Raw genomic sequence first — 21,281 nt, 5'->3', positions numbered from 1 at the left:
GCCATCTTGCATTGGCTCATGCTGCCCCCCGGAACTCGTTCTTGATTCGCTTGGACGGCTTCCTCTAGAGTCCGGGTTGATGGGTGGTCTTCAGGACACCATGTGGGTAGTTTTAAGCCACTCGGCGGTGACTGAAAAATCCGAGTGGTAGCGTGGGGATTCGAACCCGCGTCGTCCATCACGCGGTGAATGTGGGCCCAGTACGCTACCAGTTCGGCCACCGCCTACCCTACCCTGTTCTCTTTTTCCTTTTTTTGTGTGTGTTAAATGTAGTTTGTCAGCTTACTATTTTTTTTTTATTTACCACGGGAGGTCTCTCTCTCTCTCTCTCTCTCTCTCTCTCTCTCTCTCTCTCACCTGTCCCACACAGGTGACAAGTCAATTAACGTCACTGTTAATATTATTACTATTACCTATATGCCTGAACTGACACATTCTTGTAAGTGCAAAGTGGTAATGAAAAATTCCTCTCCGGCACCCCTGCACCACCACCACCACTACCACCAACACCACCATCAGCACCGCTACAACACCACTACCATCACCACCACCTTCAGCACTACCATCACCACCAGCACATCCGAAACTACTATCCCCTCTACAACCAATACCACCACAACCACTTCTATCATTACCCCCACATCACTACTACCACTCCGTGGCTCAGCTGGTTAGAGCGCTGCGCTCCCAGGCTTCACGGCCTGACAGAGCAGCGGTTTGAGCTCACTCAGGCTGGATTCTTTCCGCTGATTAGGAGTGGTTACTGTCCCCCCTTGAGCAAGAGGGATGGGTTGTGTGGTGTGTGAGGTCCTGGCAGTACCCATATATCGACGATAAAGAGCACTTGCTCATGTCGGGAGGGTACCTGCTGGCGATTACGAGTCCAACACGTAATCAGGCCGTGGTGGTGAATTACAATCGATATCACCACAAGCACTTTCCCCTCACCATCAACCACCACCACCACCCCTATCACCTCCATAACAAAACCAGAACCACCTAACTAACACCCGTGCTACCACCACCACCACCACCACCACATCGACTCCTTCCACCCTCGCCCCCTCCACCTACTACTCCCACCACCACACCGACCCCTCCCTCCCTCCCTCGGCGCCTGGAGACCAAACACGGCAGGTAATTAAGCTCAACGCATGAACTTGTCTGCGTGGTTTGGTTTCGTCTGTCAGGATGATAACGAAAGCGAGTCCCGTTAAAGCGCCGGACAGCGAAATGCAAAAAACAGGCCCGTCCACCTAATGAGAGTGGTGTGTGTGTGTGTGTGTGTGTGTGTGTGTGTGTGTGGCGGGAGGTGAAGGAGTCTGAGGCTGAATCACTGGCCAGGAAGGAACGTGAGATAGAGGTGGTGTGAATGGCGCAGTTTAAGAGGGTAATGGTCGCGGGGGGATAGGATAATAGCCTTGTTAGGAAGAGGTGGGTGTCGTATGCTGGGGATGGGGGGACACACAACCTGAGATGATGTAACGATGACTGCTGGGAAAGAGCTGTAAGGGGAAGAGAGGAGAATGAGGATGAGAGAGCAGAGACACGCCAGTCCATGTCGACAGACCGAGTTGGTCGGCCCAGCTGAAGTCAGCCAATAGAGTCGGTCTGTCGGTACCCTGCTACGGGCCGCCATTGGCAAAGGCCCGTGCTCCCCCCTATAGAGAGGGAGCAATCTTTGGAGGAGGAGGAGGCTAAGAAAAATGGGAAACGCAAGATGAATAATCGAGACTAAGAGGTTATTGAGTGATATAATGAAAGGAGATTACTATGATAAAAATAAAGATAGGACTGACTAGAGAAAGAGTTGTACGAGAAAGGAGGAGAATAATGATGAGAAGAAATAGATAAGACAAGGAGATGACAGAACGAAAATTGAGAGTACTGAGAGTACTGTGAAGAGAGGAAAGTGAGGTCAAAACACGAAATTCTACATAAGTATACAGAAAAAAGGTAATTATTATATCTAGATGGATGGAAGGGTGGGTGAGGATGGGGAGGGCTGCAGCGGCTCTGAGACGGAGAGAATGGGTACCTGAATGTTACTATTGTGAGGAGGAGCCTAGGATTAGGACGCCAGAGCATGTGATTGTGACGAATGCGTGCTGAGGAGGCGGTGCTATCGGGAGAGGGGAAGATTGGGGTGAAAAAAGAGAGAGAGAGAGAGAGAGAGAGAGAGAGAGAGAGAGAGAGAGAGAGAGAGAGAGAGAGAGAGAGAGAGAGAGAGAGAGAGAGAGAGAGAGAGAGAGAGAGAGAGAGAGAGAGAGAGAGAGAGAGAGAGAGAGAGAGAGAGAAAGGAGGGATGCTGTGATTGCGTCGTTACGTATACTTGGGTGCTTCAGGAGAAGGGAGTTCAAATGATGGGTTAGGACAGGAGGAGGCAAGGCGTGCATGTGGTGGCTGTTGGAGTATGCTAGAGGGCAGGGAGGGGGAGGGGGAGGGGGAGGGGGAGGAGGAGGAGGAGAGCAAGAAGGATGAGGAAAGCAACAAAGACGAGGACGAGAGCAAAGAAAACGAAAACTAGGTGGTGTTGGTGGTAGGAGAGGAAGGGGAGGTGGACGAGGGTGAGAAAAACGAGAAAAACAACAAAGACGAGAACGAGGAGGACGAGAGCAAAGAAAACGAGGAGGAGGAAGAGGAGGAGGAGGAGGTGGCGTGGCTGTGTCGTTCCCCGTTCAGTGAAGCGTGTCGTCAGGTCTGATTATCCTGTTACAGGTAATCAAAGTGGACCGGAGACACGCCCCCCTCTTGCCCCCACGCCCCCAAGCCCACAACGCCCTCTCCTCACCCCTACCTAGGCCCAGCTTCACCCACCTCACCCCCATCTCATTCTCCACCTACCCCCAGCCACTCCTACTCTTGCACTCACCTTTTCATCTGCCCCACGATTCCCTCACCCTCATGCCCCTCACCTTGCCCACACTCCACCCATGCCTTCCTCTGCCCCCAGACCCTGCCCTCACCCCACTCAACCCTACTTCTGTCTCCATACCCTCCTGCCTGTAACCATTTAAAATCACTCAAACGGCCCCTACACCCACGAATCCAACCTCACACCTCACATCCTCTTTTATGAACCTGCGCAACACAGACACGCAAATAAACGCTCCATAAACACGTATGCACGGTACCTACCTAAATATTTACAAAAAATAACGCTGTAAAACTAAACAAACCAAAGCGTCGTCATCGTTTGATATCCTAAAACAGGTCAGCCTCGCTCGAGCTGTGGAACTACTGGTGTTTTTTTATCGAGTTGTGTGATACAGCTTCTCTTTTTATGTCGTGGCATAAGAGTTCCCAGTATACATACTTCACTGGGGTGCCGGGAGGAAGAGCTACCTGTTTTAGGAACAATGCATTTTCATAACCTGTTCGGCTTATCGTCCAGGTACAAGAATATAGTAGGCAGGCAGGTTACTACTGGAAGGCGTAAAGATAGATAGACAAAAAAAAGAGGCCAGATTTGAGTGAGGACCAAACAGACCGCATAGACAGGATGAAGCCATGCTACCATGGACACGATTTTCTTGTACTGCTGCGGGAACTATAATTTTTCGAGGCATCTATGTTGCCACCTAAAAATGAAACTGAAAGATCAGGGAGTAATTCCTGAATCTCAAATAGAAAAAATAAATGTATCGAAAACGAAAGACGAACAAATCGCATGGGCGAAGAATCATAGTACTGACATGAGATTGTACAGACAGAAACGATGGACAGATAGACAGACGCAAGACAGACGGGCGAAAACAGCATCACTATATAAGGTTGGAGACATGAACGGACATGATTCGGGGATAGAGTTAAACGACTGACAAAAGATTATGCAGACAGGTATACGATGAATTGCAACAGGTATTGAGTGGACGGACAGACAGGCAGACGTAGGATAGACAAGAGATAACACCTTCACTATATAGGAGTAGTGAGAAACAGACACGCATTTGGGGTATTGAGCTGTACGACTGACAAAATACTATGCAGACAGGTACGATGGGTGAACGCAGGTATCAGGTGAATGGACGGAGGAGGGGCAGATTGGGAAAAACGGCTCCACAAAATAATTGCACAACTTAATAAACAAAAAAAAATGATTGCAGAGTCGCATGATTAAAGTGAGATTATTTTGCAGACGTGTAAGACGGAAGGACATGGGATATATATGTAAAATTAATAAGAAAAAATAGTACAGGGAGGAATTAGCAAGTTTTTGAAGGTTACTGACTCCTGTGACTGACATGCAAGGAAGGAAAAGAAGAGCTTAACAAGACATCATCAGAAATATTATATGAGCTCTTTTCTTTTTGTGAGGTGATCGTTCAACTCTTCTTTTTACGATGGTATGTAACGAGGTTTTTTTCTTTTCATTTCTTGTTTGTTTGTTTTTTACTTTTTTTTGTTTTTGTTTTTCTTACACTTTCCTTTTATATTTTACTTATTTCCTCCTTTCATATCATATTTTTTCATTTACATACATTGTTTCTGTTTAATTCTTTCTTTTTTCATTTCATTCTTTTCTTTTCCTTTGGTTTTCTTTCATACATTTTTTTTTCTTTTCTTTAACGCTCTCTTCCCTTTATACTTCTTTCTATTTTCCATTTTTGTTTCTTCCTCTCTTCATCTCGTGACATGATTCTATTTTTTATTGTTGAAGGGACATATACAAGCAAGACTGACGTACGTACACACATCTTCACTATCTAAAACTACTGTGGATGAGCGAAGAGCAAATACTGGCACGTGAAGAGGCAGACAGAGGGAGGGAAAGAGATAGGGGAGAGTGAGGGTCAGTGGAGGGCCTGTGTGGGTCGAAGAGGACATACAAAATACTGGCGTGTGAAGAAGCAGAGACAGGGAGGTAGGGAAGGAGAGGTAGGGAAGGAGAGGTAGGGAAGGAGAGAGAGGGAGAGAGAGGGTTAGTGGAGGGCCTAGATGTGTGTGAGTCGGGGAGGAGCAGCTCATTCATTCATCACCGCAATGGACAACGATACGCCCTTCACACTCAGAACTTCCTGCCTAGGGTTCTCTCTCTCTCTCTCTCTCTCTCTATCTACCAGCCAATATATCTATCTATCTACCAGCCAATATATCTATCTATCTAACAAGCATACGTAGCCCTAGTTATCTCAAGGTCTCAAGGAATCAGCATTTTACATCAGTAACAGCATCATAGTAAATCGCCATACGGTAAGAATATTAATATTTGCATTCGACCATTTTCGCACGAAGTGGTGTTCGTCAACATCGGATTGCTTAAATTACAACCTAGTGGCATGGCTGGTGGTGCACTTTTGTGAATACGTAAATAAAAAAGTAAAATGTAGCAACAGCAACAGTGTGTGTGTGTGTGTGTGTGTGTGTGTGCTGGGTGTGATAATGGACAGGCAGTTTAAGCCCTAGCGCAATGACCTGGACAATGATCGTAACGGGTGTACACGTAACGATGAGTGTAGTGGGGCGAGGTGAGGCGCTTCGAACAGGCAGGTGGAGGCGGAGCAAGATCTATGGAGGGGTGTGGTACGTACAGGGTGGCATGTACCGTACCGTCGACCAAAGACGCTTCCTGGGTCCGATGAGCCGCGAGATGGGAGTCGTAGCCCTGAACCTTGGTCCTGAGCGAGCTCGTCTTCATGTGATGGTGTTGATGCGTCTGAGAGGCGCGGTGAAGATTTTGAGGTTTGAGGATAGGTTGAGAGAAATACTATCGAGATACGGTGCGGTATAAAGATAACAGACTATCTGCAGTGTTGTTGCAGTGGTTAACATGCCAAGTTATGAATCCGAGAGCCGGGGTTCGATCCCGGCCACGACAGTCGGCGCACAGTCCACCCAGCTATTCTTCCTCCCTTTCAAGCTAGTCGTTAAATGGGTACCTGTGAAGCCTGAGGAGGGTAAACTGTGGTAACCCGGATGTCACACTGCCACTGTGTCCCTGGGTATTGGGTTCTTGCACAAGGGTCAGAGGAACCGAAATAACACCGATGCAACGCGAATATTATATTAGTAAGAATACGTAAGCAGTTTGTTTAGAACGTAATTTAGGCCGGATATAACATAAGGCCAAAACTATACAACATATCTATATAGTCTTCAAGGATACGTGTAACATAGTTTATCGGTCCGCTGAAATCTGACAATTCTTCTGTCATCTGGTGAAATCGGGATAGTCATCTGTCACCCCCATGGATCTCAATGTGGCGGTTTGACGCATCTCTATCTCTAAAGAATCTCTAGGTTTAGCATACGGATATTATTTGAAGTGATGTCAAGAGAATGGCCTAGGAAGGGAGAGGTTGTTATGTGGGCGAATGCATGCTGGGTGACGTGCGGCACCGCTATAGTAAGGCTGGTGAGGGGAAGAGGAGGACCCACGCCCCGCCAGCAGCCTCCCACGTGTTTCTCGACAACCTGCCATCACCATCACCACCGCCAACCCACCGCCCAAGGCTCTTCTGCAGCGCTAAATAGATGTGTGTGTGTGTGTGTGTGTGTGTGTGTGTGTGTGTGTGTGTGTGTGTGTGTGTGTGTGTGTGTGTGTGTGTGTGTGTGTGAGAATGCAGAATGAAGTACACACATGGAAATCATTAGTATTCTATGCGTTAGTCATTAGCAGGAGTTTTAGAAATGATCGCCCAAAGCTTTTTTTTCTTCTTCTCTTCACCCTTTTTTCATAATTCCTCCTCCTCCTCCTCCTTCTTTAACTCTCAACTTCATTATTTTTCCTTTTCCTTCGACCACTTCTTTGACCTTTCCTTCTCCTCCGCCTTTGATCTTTCCTTCTTCTCTTCCCTTATCTCTTCTTATTTTTCATTGTCATCCTCGACGTCTTAAATTTTCTTTATTGCTTCTGCTTCTTATTTTCATATTTTTCTTCATATCCTTCTCCTCCTCCTCATCCTCATCTTCCACATCCTCATCCTCATCATCATCATCACCACCATCATCATCATCACAACCACCACCATCCACCAATATCTCTTCGTAAAGTTCGCGTCTAGGGATCTCAAGTCACCTCCAGCTGAAACTTTGCACGCCTGCAGCCACGCTTAATACACCTCAGTCAAGAAAGACACCACGTTACCCGCACCTGCCGGATCACAATCTATACCGCACACTAATACGCATCACAGCTGTCTCCTCTGCTGAAAAAAAAGAGGGTTCTGGGAGGACGTAACCAACCACACCTATGCAGCGGAAAACAAAGGAAGGTCAAAATGAAAACCCAAAACCCTAACGGCAGGAAAGGTAAATAAAAAAGAAGACTGTAATAGACACAAAATAACACTAAGGAATCATACGACCGAGTGACGATAGATAAAGAATGACACTACCCACAACAAAGAGTGATATAGAGACAGGTGCTTATGACCCCTACCCTTCACCCTCTCCTCCACCCCCTTCCTTCCTCCTCCTCCCCCAAGCTTCGGTCACTCGCCCCAGCACGCAACAGATCGAAGATAGGATGCGGTCAGAGGTTCGGGGGTCACAAGAGCTGCTGGTGCTACTGCTGTTCTTATACCCAGCCGCCCTCCCTTCCTGTACTCCTCTTTGTGCCTCCCGAGCTGAAAAGGCTGCGTGGAATGTCCGTGGAAGGGAGATGGATGGCGAGGTAGATGAAAAGGAAAAAGTAATGAAGAAGAACGAGGAGGCCAGTTCAGTTGGGAGAGGAAGAGATGAGAGTAGAAGATAAGTGGGAAGAAAGAAAGGGATGGGAGGGGGGAGGTGATTATAGTAGTAGTAGTAGTAGTAGTAGTAGTAGTAGTAGTAGTAGTAGTAGTAGTAGTCATAGTATAGTAGTAGTAGTATAGCATAATAGTAGTAGTAGTAGTAGTAGTAGTAGTAAGATTCACAGCGGGGTCAAAGCAGTTATCAAGCTGATGACTCTGCTTCGTGTAAGGAAAGCAAAGCTCACACACACACACACACACACACACACACACACACACACACACACACACAGAGGGCAACCAAGCGTATCCGTAATGACGCTCAGCAAGCAAGAAAACAAAAACATATAATAATTACATATATACAAGAGCTAAGCATATCGTTGCACCAAAAATAAGCTGTCACGACTTACAAGAAAACAAAGGAAAAAGAAAACTAATCAATGATAAAATTAGAGGTGTATATTATGAGAAGGCGAGATCCCAAATAACATGAGTATGACCTTCTCTTTCTTTGTCTCTTTTTTTCTCTCTCTCTGGTGCGGGAAGAGAGGCGAGGAAGGATATAAAGGTCTGGTTTCCTGCAGCACGCACGCCAAGCACCCCCGCGGCTTTAGAAGAGGTGAAACTGCATGCACGCTGGCGCCGGTATGAAAAGGGTAAAGGCCGAGGGTCTGGTGAGTGAGAGGAGCAGACGCGCACGATAACCGATGAGCAGGTGGATAACACTGATTGAGAGAGAAAGGGAGAAAACTAAAAGGAAGAATAAATAAGAAAAAAATATAGAGAGACATATGGATAATGCAGCTGAGATATAAAGATAGGTACGTCGATACAAGATTAAATAGATAGAGAAAAGCGTATTGCGTGAGAACCTGAAAGACAAAAGAGAACTCGTGGAAAAAAGGGAAGCGAGGGGAAAAAAAAAGAAGAGCAGTCTGATTAAAATTAATAAGGAAAAGGGAGACGAGACAAAAAAAGGGAAAGAAATGGATAATAGCCAGCTGGTTGGGTGAAACTGTTTGAGATAGATAGATAGACAGATAGATAGATAGATAGATAGTTAAGTAGGTGGAGAGGTAGGTAAGTAGAAAGAGAGAAAGAAAGTAAGAAAGAAAGAAAGAAAGAAGGAAAGAAAAAAATGAAGAAAGAAAAAAAGAACTAAAGACATAGGTAAGTAGGTAGATAAGTAGGTAGGTAGAAAAAGCGAAATAAAAAAGAAAAAGAAAGAAAAGAAAGAAAGAAAAAGTGTGTGAGAGAGAGAGAGAGAGAGAGAGAGAGAGAGAGAGAGAGAGAGAGAGAGAGAGAGAGAGAGAGAGAGAGAGAGAGAGAGAGAAAATTAAAACGATATCGAACGACAGTGAATCTTGCAGGCGGACCAATATGCATGCAGAACGAGTAACAGCGACACGGACCCGGCAGATTTAATATACCGACTGACAGGATGACGCACAGGAACAGGCAGAAAAACAGACGGGTACACACACACACACACACACACACACACACACACACACACACACACACACACACACACACATGCACACGCTAAGGAAGTGACCACAAATATCCCAGTCATTTTCTAATCTTCATTTTTTTTCCCTCTTCTCTCTCTTCTCGTTCTTCTCTTCTATTCTCTTCTCTCTCTCTCTCTCTCTCTCTCTCTCTCTCTCTCTCTCTGTCGATGAGTCTTGCTTTTCACAGTTGTCGCCTCGGTAATCCATCGCTTACATTCAGAGAGCATGTGTGTGTGTGTGTGTGTGTGTGTGTGTGTGTGTGTGTGTGTGTCGTGTGTGTTAAGCAGTTGATCGTTCTGGGAGTTAAATAAATGCAGTATACTCATGCGTTATTCAGTATGGTTGATCAGTGTTCTTTTTTCTTTTTTTTTCCAACTGCCATCCCTTACTCTTACGATTCATTATAACGCCTCTTGACATAACTAAGAAATGAAGTGGCGACCCTTTACCTTGAAGAACCATGCAATAGACAGCCTCTCGTGTGTTCCTGGCCTCCCAGCTCATCATATATACACATATACTCCCCACACGCAACGCAGAGACCTTGAGATCCCTATACACAGGACCGCTAAGTGTGGGCAGGTAATTAACAAGGTCACGTACCGCGACGAAGGCCATTTCCACGATTCCTCCCCGCCCTCAGGCAGACATGAACGCAACCGTCGCCTCACGCATCGATGGAAACTATTTTAGCATTGTATTTTCATTTTATAACATTTCGTACTTTGCCAAAGTATCTTACGAATAAGTATATACAAGAATACGTATATGCAGAGACAGCGTGACAAGAAGGCTGCTGTTGCTTTTGTTTTTTTTAATGTCTATTTTTCATGTATAAAAGAGCTTCGTTCTATCACTTATTCCATTAAATCTTTCATAATGTTAAATGAAGTAGACGTCTATACAGCAAAACAGTTAAGGGGGATATTGGTAATCTTTATCTTCTATATTTTTTCATCTATACTCTCGTTGAGTCTATACAGTTCCTAACCTATCTTCCTAATAAGTGTACAGTATTTACAGCGTAAAAACCTCTTTAGATTACTATTGGCAGAGGCAGACCAAGGGTTTAAACAAAACTATGTATAGCATATCCTCGCAACGTACTGCACGCCCCAGCACAGAAAACCTAAGCCGTCACTTGCTGAAACCAACACGACTGACGAGGCAGTGATCCTATAGTGACCGCATGAAAGCCAGCCCGCCTCCAGCATCAGCCTCCTGCCGCTACCTTATCGTGACTTTGTTAATTAGGCGAGTCCCCTGCACCGTTGCCTGCCACTCTAATATATTTCTAATGAATAAATTGCAAGTGTATGCATTGGCAAAATGTGGAAAGGAGTCTGTACATGCTCCTCTCTCTTTTTAATATAACCAACGCGACAAACAACGCATGCAGTGAAATTACGACATGCAAATCAATCCGTTCCCAGCATCGACCTTCCTTTGTAATCTTCCTGGAAGTTTGTCAAGCTAATCCCCAGCATCTCCCACCTGCCTGCAAGGCCTCTCCACCTCCGTGCCCGGGGCGTAGGCAGCCTGCCACCACAACGCTCAGTTACCAGCAGCCTACCTTCGCAAACCACACAATTCCCCGTGAGACTTCCACATTGCCCACAAAACCGCAAATATACGTCACCACACCAGACCAGGACCAACATACCTTACACCTCCTCCCCTCTCGACGCCCGGTACTCAAACCAACCAGATGGCCCCCTCCTTCCTGCCCTCCCTCCCTACGCGACCTTCACCCTACATACTATTGCACAGTGACCGCCATTCCATATGTTAGTCCCGTCATACCAATGAGAGAAACTCTGCTCCACATTCCATACCGTTAGGAGTAACCATGTCTCGGAGAAACCTCGTAAAACACGGATGTTGGGGTAAAGTGGCGCAGGATAAACACACGCCTCCATCCATCCATCATCGGCGTCTACCTGCCAGCCTCTTCAGCCCGACAGGTCGTCCGCCTTTAGGTAATAGGAGCGCCGTCGGGGCCCCAAAGACAACAGTGGTTCTTCAGGCCCAGGCACGCCTCGCCCTTAACCTTTGTAAACAGAGTTCCTTCAGGGTATACAAAGAACAGGATTCCACAGAAAATTGAGTGTGCCCCTTCCACAAAAAGAAAACAAAACCTGGCACGTTATTCAAATGTTTCCTTTCTGTTATGCCACCACTACCTTAATTACTACTACTGCTACTACTACTACTACCACTACTACTACTACTACTACTATTACTACTACTACTACTACTATCGCTATCCTAACCTATCCTAACCTATCCCTAGTAGCCCATTCATGCCCATACTAGTATCGTTATGGCGAACACGTGGAAGACCCTCAGTGCCCTGCGCCGCCCCTTCCCGCGCCCTCGTCGTGGCCGCCCCCAGCTCCGTTAATCCCGCCTGACCTCGCGTGCGTGGCGGGTCAGAGGTCAGGAGTAGCGGGTCACCTCGGAGCGCTGCACTGCCCTTCACTGACCGACGTGGTGGCGACAACAATGATGGTAGTAGTAGTAATAGTAGTAATAGTAGTAATAGTAGTAGTAGTAGTAGTAGTAGTAGTAGTAGTAGTAGTAGTAGTAGTAGTAGTAGTAGTAGTAGTAGGAGGAGGAGGAGGAGGAGGAGGAGGAGGAGGAAGAGGAGGAGGAATATATGTAGCGATTATTTTGTTCCTTGTAGTCATTTATATTGTTGTTGTTGTTGTTGTTGTTGTTGTTGTTGTTGTCAATGCAAATAGATAGCATTGTTCAAGCCCAACAATAATTAAAAAGAGAAAGTGAGGCTGACACTAACGAATATTTACTAACAACCGTATACAGTAAGTAAGAACAGCTGCAGCGAGAGTGAGAGTATGGTGGAGAGAGGAGGGAAGGGGGGGGGGGCAAGGGGGCTGCAAACGTGACATGAATAATGGAGGAAGCCCGTGTTTGTGAGAATTATGACGACGTCTGTGATACTAATGATGCTGTGTAGGCTGTCACGGCGCTGGGGAGAGAGGGAGGAGAAGGAGGAGGAGGAGGAGGAGGAGGAGGAAGAGGAAGTTAACTGTGTAAGTGTTGGGTGATGCATGGTGATGTCTATCAATATGTGTTTGTGTAATATATAAATAGATAAATAAATAAATAAATAAATAAATAATATAATAATAAAAATAATATAATAATATAATAATAATAATAATAATAATAATAATAATAATAATAATAATAATAATAATAATAATAATAATAATAATAATAATAATAATCAATGAGTTAGCTGGTTGACGCAACAGCAAAACTGAACATTTACAAATTACAGGTAGTTTGTATCATTCCCTACGAAATGAAAAACTAATAAAATATAATGATAATTTTCCCAAAGATTAATTAACGGTCTCTTATATCTTTTTTTTTGTTTTGTTTTGTTTTGTTTTGTTTTAAAAAATTATTACTTCTTTGGGGAGAGGAGATTAGTTGAATAGACAAAAGTTTGAACATAAATTTAAGAATCCATCATCATTACTGTGTGTCACTATTTTGCATCAGTGGCTTATAGAACACTGCATGCAATTATCTGGGTAAAGAAATTTCTCACAATGTCTAAAGCGTTTTGACTGACCAGTGCAATACAACACTTGAGGTTTACAGACCAACTTATATGAGACAAGCGGTCATTCATCACTCAAAGTCACCACAATCACCATCACCACCACAACAACCACCACGACTATGACCACAGCTGCTCCCCCTCGTCACCCCCTCATCACTACTCTTACTATTACCAACCCCACCATCCACTATCATCCCCACCACCACCACCACAATTACCATTACCAACACCACCACTTTAACCATTACCTACACCACCACCATGCCATCCTCACTACCACCACCTCCACTACTCCCATACCGCCTATAGGGACCATGACTAACGCAGGTTCATTAAGAAAGGTGTAGCATTAATTGGGATATTATGCATGAGAGAGAGAGAGAGAGAGAGAGAGAGAGAGAGAGAGAGAGAGAGAGAGAGAGAGAGAGAGAGAGAGAGAGAGAGAGAGAGAGAGAGAGAGAGAGAGAGAGAGAGAGTTACAATTTCGTGTATGTAGTTAACAAAAGAAACAAAAGTGAAGGCGGCTAAATATACAAGGAAAGAGAAAGTGCAAGTAAAGAGGCGGCGGCGGCGGCGGAGGAGGAGGAGGAGGAGGAGGAGATAAAAGGAGAAAGAATAACAGCGCTTCACACATACACAAGCACACAAGCCTACACACACACACACACACACACACACACACACACACACACACACACACACACACACAAAAGGAGTGAGGGAGAGGCAGGCACACAAGACAAGGTTGGAGATAGTCACAGGAGCGAGATGGGCAGTGGAGGACAGAGCCTCGATCTTCCAGAATGAGGCCTCAACACAATGGTCATATTTGTCCCCTTCCCCTCGCGTTACCAAACACCCCTCGCCCACCATGCACCACTCCCGCGGAAGCAGCTATGTACAGGAACACGCCCCTTTCTTTACAGTCAGTCCCATTCAACTTAGCTTCTGTTTTACTTGTTTATCTACTACACAGCCCGCCCATTCTACACCCCACCACGCCCTTTCATGGCTGTTAATCCCTGTGCCCCTTCCCTACTTCTCTAATCATCATCCCTCAGCCCACCCACCATCCCAACAAGCCCTTTCTTGACTGTCAATCCCTTTTCCGCTTCCCTGCTTCCCTATCTCTCATTCCTTTACCTCTATCCTTTAGTCCTACATCATTCCAGAGGACGTACTAGTTATACACACAAGAATATACGCTTTATTTACAGTCCTTGCATCTCACGTCTCGCATCCTCACACATCCATGGCGCCCGTCCTCACACCCACACAAAGCTCTCAGAACTCTCCCTAAACGTTAGACACAGAGCATGCACCTTCACCATAGCCAACTCGTCACACTCTTCAGGCCCGGGTGACTAGCGACTCCTGCTGGTCAGTGCCTGATGTTTATGTTTATGCAGCCCACATACCAACAGCACTGCCTTGCCTCGCCTGCCGCGCCGTCTCAGCCCGTACAAGCATTGTTCAGCACTGTTCAGCTCGAGTGATGCACAAAAGCCCTGATGTTTGCGTTGATATTATGGATCCGTGGTGTTAACGGTTGTTGTGTTGGTATGAGATAAATAGAAAGTAAGTAGTATTCATATAAACCAACTTCAAAGATGCACATGTATATCTATCTTGTATATATTATCGGCGAAGGATGATGCATAATTTGAATATAAGGTGAATAAATGAGCGGAGAAGATAAATGAGAAGTCTGATACTTGTTCGCATCCTTGACATGCAGACACTGTGACGCAAGGTTTCAGAAGTCTTCAAGTGACTCTCACCTAGTAAAAAAAAAATAGGCTACCTTTCAAACGTATTGAATGGCAAACTTGCACTTCTCAACAATGACGACGCCGCGTGAATACAAAGGGGACTGAAAAAAAAACCGAGCTAGCACAAAGGATGAGCTTCAAACATTCGCAGGCAGACAGTTTCGAGATGGGATGGCGGCCCTGACACATAAATGGGCCATCTAAGGAGTATTACTAGTCCCGCCGCTTTTCAAAAAGTGCACACGAATCGAAAAAAATCTGATATAAAAATCAACAAACGATCAGTTGATAAATAAGTGTGTATAAATGAATAGTCGTACAGAACACACCAAACTGATAGCACTCCTAAACACCTAGAAATGAACTATAATATTAAGATCATAATACTGTACAACAATGATGAACACAACACTCACGTCCTCTGTCTCCCCGTCGCTCAGGCTGGAGGCGATGAGGGTGGCGGCGGTGATGGCGGTGGCAGCGTTGGTGGCGGTGGAGGCGGCCTATCCGGTGCCTCCCCTGGACTCCTCCGCGGCCCTGCAGGTAAGGACAAGAAAAGGGCAAGATAAATAATGCTCACTGCCCACTTGGACGACTAACTAACTCAATGAAGAAAATTATTGATGGTTAAATATAATAGTTAATAAAAAAGTTAGTGTACATTTGTTGGTGTAGGGTTAAAGAGATTCCTTTGACCGAGAAAAATAGTACCGTAAGAATTGCTTAAAGATGAAGGATGATTAAAAATACTGATTATAATGATTTCACTGATGTAGATTTCTCATATCTTTTTACAATTTGACAGGAAAGATCAATTGTTTAATACAATGAAATTGATGAGATAATAACAATAAATGTGTGGATAGATAGTGATAAATAGATACAGATAAATAGATAGATTCTGAGTGTTTGTGTGTGTTGCTGTTGTTTGGTAGATTTTGTCGATTTGAAGATGTCCTCTTCTTGAAATACGAGAATTAAATATACGTACGGTAGCTATAGTGTCTCTTAATTGAAGCATCATACTGAAAGCGTAATTTCAATTATTTACCCAGCCCTTACGGCAAAATCATAATTATAAATAATTTATGTAAAACCCTCCCGCAGGTGTTGCGGCGGCTGGGCCTGGACCGCGGCGGCTCCATCCCCGCCGTGACGAAGGCGGAGAAGCTGCGTGAGGGCGACTCCCCCATATACTACATCAAGATGCCGCCGCTGCCCTACTACTACGTCAGCTCCAACGACCTGCAACAGCACCACGCCTACTCGGCACCGGCCGTTCCCTTCAAAAAGGTAATAGAGTAAGCAGGCTAAGTATTTATATACTGTTAGAGCAAGTGCGTGAGTGTGTCTCCAACAGAAAAGGTAAGTGCTGGCCCACGCTGTCCTGGCTTTACCCTCTTAAGACAGCCTTAATAATACTGGCCACACGAAGGTTATAACTGGCTCTCCCTCTAATCAGCATCAGTTCCGCTTGCCAGGCGTAGTACGGAAAATATGTTTACTGACCCTTACACCCAAGCAAAACGTTTATGGCAGCATAACCTTTGTAATATATTAACTAAACAATCATCGTAACTGAAATTCGACATCACCTCCATATGTCGACGGAAAAATAGGCTTCTATTTAACCCTTGCGATCCAGACACTACTACTTCCCTGATAACGATACAACCCTCTTTAATACAAACGAAACGACTTATGATAGTAACAGGATCCTTTATTATACATTAACGAAACTCTTTGTAATACAACGGTACCATTAAAATTTTGTAATATTTAGAAATCCCTTTGTAATGTTAATAGAACGTACCTTTTTGTAATATTAATATAACACAGTAATCCTATGAGACTCTTTCCTCAGGTTGACATCAACTTCACGAACAACGGTAAACCAACCCAAGTATACCACTGGCCCCAACAAAGTACGAAGCCCTCTTTCTGGACGCCCCCGACCACCACCACCACGACCACCACCACCACGCCCCGCCCAACCACCACCCGTAGACCTACCAAGCGGCCATGGCTGACGCTTAACAAGTATTTCCCCTACAACGGACGTCCCTCCAGCGTGTACATCTACAAGCCACAGCCCCACATCAACGTAGAGAGATACAAGCAGCAATATTTCAAGCACTTCAACTATTAATAAACTAAGACGGCACAAACTTGTAAAATATTTAGTGAACTGCGTGAGGAAACAAAGAAGGTTTCGATAGACTATATCAATGCAACAACCAAGAAGATACATCATTTACACTAGCAGTAGAAAACTGTCGAACAGTGAATTAAATGCAGCCAGAAAAAGTAGTGTCTACAGACTATATCTGTGGAAGAACCCAGGAAATTGAATATTCTACAAGTGGTTGTAGAATAGAATCATTACCGATATCATTATACTGACACGAGAATTTACAGACCTATGGCAATAAAGTTCGAAATGATAAAACGGAAGTTAGGGGCAAACCTTGTTCAGCCACAGGACGCCACCAGCGGCCGACCGTTTGCCTCACCTCTACACTTTGTCGCGTTCCTCGCAGTGTATAGTCGAGGCTACGGACAGGATGGACATTATTAACCTCTCCGCGCTAGGTGAGTCAAGGAGTGGTAGTGAAAGTCTCTGGCGGCGGTGCCAATACTGGTGAGCGTGGTGCCTTGATCGGTCACAGCTATTGTCCATTCTAACAAATTCATATAGTAGCGAATTGCGATTTTAATGTTATCTCTCTCTCTCTCTCTCTCTCTCTCTCTCTCTCTCTCTCTCTCTCTCTCGTGTCGTGCAATAATAGGGAAGAGTGCTCCATGTCTCTGGATGAGCTCCCCTACAAACGTTTCCTCCACAATACCGGCGTAAGTGTTACGAGAAATATATTTTCCCTAAAAGATGTTCAAGCATGACAGTGATCCTTGAGGAGAGGAGAGTGACAGGGGCAGGACCATTCAGGAACGGTAAAGATTCTTCCTTTTAAAAATGGTAACTACTTCTGAGAATGCGGTCATTTCTATACCAATGAATATACTCTACAGTTGTTGCTTTTATGCCACTGTTTATAATTTCCAGTCATGTTATAAAAAAATAAAGAAAATTTGCCCCTAGAAAACCACACTCCCAGGCTAAGTCCCTGCATGCATGCTTGTAATATAATAGATGTACAAAACCACCCATATAATCTTAGTTATTTGTATGTAGTAGGCTTATTGTTTTATATATTTATTACTGTATATTCGACAGACAAATTACTGTTATTAAAAGTTTTACCGAGACAGAAATGGAAAACATGTGTTGTCCCCGGTAAATTATCCATGTGCATACTTTACAAAATAAAAAAATAATCAATCCACCAGTTTTCTCTTAAAGCCATTTCCACAGTCTGTTGGTAAGCTATAAAACCAAAACGCTTCCCAACTTGGATAGCTAACGAACGAAGCCGAGGCGCCGGTTCCAGTCAGATATTTGAGCTGCCCAACTACCATACCGTCGGCCGAGGTCGGCACTCGACAAGCGTGAGCATGCTAACTTAAAAATAAAAACGTCCCTCATTGGCGGCGTTCTGCAAAACTCTACCGTCCTTTGCTTGGCTCTTGCTGCCTCCTAGAGCTCTACTTGATCCTCTTGTGAAAGTTGCGCCAGTCCGGGTTGATTGATAAGTGGTCATCAGGACAGCAAATTTCAATAGGAGGCAATTTTCCATAATTTTGAGAGTAGAGTGTGAATCACAACATATCAGAACCCTTTGGTCACTTGTTATTTTGAGATGAATATATAGAGTAACCTATTGTCAGTTCATTTGTTAAGAATTATTTTTAAATCAACAACCTGACCTAATGGATAGTTACCTATATATGAACTAACCTAAAATAGTAACCTATCACTGCTAAGGATAGCAACCCATCATATACATATTATCTGACAACACTTTTATGGCACCTTTTCCCATACCAAGCAGGTTGGTAAGCTTTAGATTTTCAGAAAAAAAGAAAGCAAATACAGTTTGAGGAGGAAAATGTATCAGAAAATTCTTACACTTTCATACCAGATTCCAAAGAGTCATAGAATCTGGTACTGAAGTTGTGGATGCAACATGGTGAGGTGAGGAGGTTAGATTTCAGAATACCAATACTTGGTGTTCTCCAAGTCAAACACCACAAGGAAAACTGAAGGTAAGAATATTTATATGAAGCACTAACCGTTGTGCAACACAAACTCAGATGGGTGACATATTCATTATGGACACACCGTAAGATGTCAGGGATTGTTCCTTTCCATGCAGCTGGGTGGGGTTTTTTTTTTTTTTTTTTTTTTTTTTTTTGAGGATGGATAACCCTTGATATTGTACCATGTCCACGAAAAGTGGGCAACCAGTCTCAGTAATTATATGAGGAATGTCAAGAAAACTGAAAAATATACTCTTAACCATCTCTTTTCCTTATGGTGTGTTACTTGCATGCCACCCTGCAGAATAACATCAGAAACAAGAGCTAGTATCTTGTAAGAGGAGAGCAAGAGCTGATAAAGGAGAAACCAGAAAGTAAAGTTAATTTCATTGCATAATCTGTGTGTTCAAGTGATGCTATTTATTATTTTTGAATATTTTCACTTGATTAAATGCCCTTCCTATACCATCCTCTCATTTCCTTATGAAATTATATGAAGTATATGTACATTTTTGCACCACACTGCAACATAAGGCTACTGATGCTAAGTCTGTCCAACATCGCAGCATGTCTTGATACTAATTTATTAAAAATAACCATTCTGGAATATGACTGTCAGATGTATTACCTCCATACTGATGGATAAATGTTATCAATCCCTTAGCCTAGCCTCGGTAGCCTGCAGCTGAGGAGGCACATCTACTGAATCTACTGAAGTTAACAAAACCAGACCACTGGAGAACAATGTTTAAAGGAAACTTTACGATCCGAGTGATAGACAACTGGAGAGGACTCACATAATGGGTAGTAACTGTGCTTACGATCAAGGGCGGATCCAGCCTTGTGTTTTGGGGGGGGCCAACTGTTCATCGACGACGGACTGTACACATGGAATTAAGTCACATCGGATTGCATTGTGCTTTTCAGGGGCATAACTCAAGAATTAGATCCAGAATACTTTTGGTCTTTATTAAGCATATATTAATATATAACATATAAGAATCACAATAATCACATCGTAATATTTAAAAACATTGCTTTCATCAGCCTTGACCTTTTTTAATCTTGACAACCCCGTCTTCTTGCCTCCATATGTAAATTTTGGGGGGGGCCAAAACATACTCTCAGAGCGTTTGGGGGGGGGCCATGGCCCCGTGGCCCCCCCCCTGGATCCGCCTATGCTTACGATAGCCACATTTAAATCATGGTATGACAGACACATACATTGAGACATATCGGTTGACACGTCTCAGGAGGGGAGGGCCATCATAAGAAGTCACTTCTTATTTCTGGCAACCAATTCATAAGTATTCATGGATAAACAAATCCCTGGGTCCGTTTTCTTAATTCTAAAACAGTCCGTGACAAGCCCAGCCCTGGCAGCCCAGGTTTTTCACACGGGCAAACTGAGGCGCCAATACGTTTGAGATTAAGTTTCCTGGGATCACTGTGCCTACCTCTGGGCCGATATCTGGCAGCTAGCTGCTCCATGTCTGCGTTGGGTCGAGGAGGTGGTCTGCTTCACGCCAGGGCTGCTGTACCAGGGAGACGCGGGTCGAGCAGCCACAACACAGACAAAAGCGGCTCGCCGGGCGGCCCCGTCGTGGCGTCGCCGTCGTGGCCAGTTCGTCACACACAAAGCCGATGGTTTTCTTCAGATTGTAGCATTGCCAATTCTACTCTACAAACTCGCGATCAAAAACTATATATAAAAAAAGCAAGAGAAAAAAATTAGCAGGACAAGCCTAATATGTATTCCAGCCAGATCATACATCACAAGATATTATCTGACCTTGGTGTATTTGAACCGTGCCTTTCCCTCATTAGTAGCCCTTGTTATCCCACTTGCAACCCTCATAGAGTCAGTGTTGATATAGAAAAAAAAATTAACCTAAAGACTCCTACTCATGTCCTGCAAGATCATTTCATGCCCAAATTGCCTGCATAACCGCATACCAAAACTGCCCATGTGTTTTATGATGAGTGTTAATGGCGCAAGAATGACTGTGGATTATTTGTTTGTAGTGTGTTAATTTCTCCTTTTGTGGAGCACATATCTGTAGCATAAAGGATTTCGTTGAGGGCTAGGCCCGTCTAGCAAGTTTTCCACAGACAATGCAGTTTGTTTGAAAATGAGTAGGAGACATTTTCTAGTTTTCTTGCCGTTTCTATTGATTTGGTTTTGTGCGTTTCAATGCAATTTCTTTTGTTACTGATGACTCCAGGGTATTTCATCTGTTGCAGGAGTTTGATTCTTTCTATTTCTTTCCCACTGTATACACTGACACTGAGGTTTACAAGAGGCTTCCTGACCATCCGTCTTCCACAAGGGCAAAACCCTATGCCATTCTTGAGGACCTCCGTATTACTGTAGCTTTAAGGAAAACTTTTCACCTGCTTGTTGACAGTCAGTGTGCCTTGTTTGCACTCGTCTTCTCCCTCTGACTGTGCTATATTTAATAAGTGCCTCAGTCCCCTTAGCCTGCTAGAGCACAGTCGTGCATGCACATTTCATCTGGGTGCCCTGACTGCCCTCACATGTTGGTTTACACCATAATGAAGGGGC

The 21,281-nt window shown here is 44.4% G+C and overlaps 1 protein-coding gene across 1 annotated transcript in view; it reads left to right on the top strand.

Moving 5' to 3' along the window:
- Positions 1–17,899, top strand: part of LOC126998920 (uncharacterized) — a 38,316-nt gene extending 20,417 nt beyond the window's left edge. The window contains exons 2-4 of the mRNA XM_050861180.1: positions 15,001–15,103; positions 15,668–15,853; positions 16,425–17,899. Of these exons, the coding sequence (XP_050717137.1) occupies positions 15,001–15,103; positions 15,668–15,853; positions 16,425–16,709 (574 nt within the window). The 3' untranslated portion in view covers positions 16,710–17,899. The remainder of the gene's footprint in view (positions 1–15,000; positions 15,104–15,667; positions 15,854–16,424) is intronic.
- The last annotated feature ends 3,382 nt before the right edge of the window (positions 17,900–21,281 follow it).

The sequence above is a fragment of the Eriocheir sinensis genome, chromosome 15, assembly GCF_024679095.1.
Source record: "Eriocheir sinensis breed Jianghai 21 chromosome 15, ASM2467909v1, whole genome shotgun sequence".
Classification (NCBI taxonomy): Eukaryota; Metazoa; Arthropoda; class Malacostraca; order Decapoda; family Varunidae; genus Eriocheir; species Eriocheir sinensis.
Note: the sequence above shows the minus strand (reverse complement) of the source record. Positions and strands in the feature narration are given on the sequence as shown.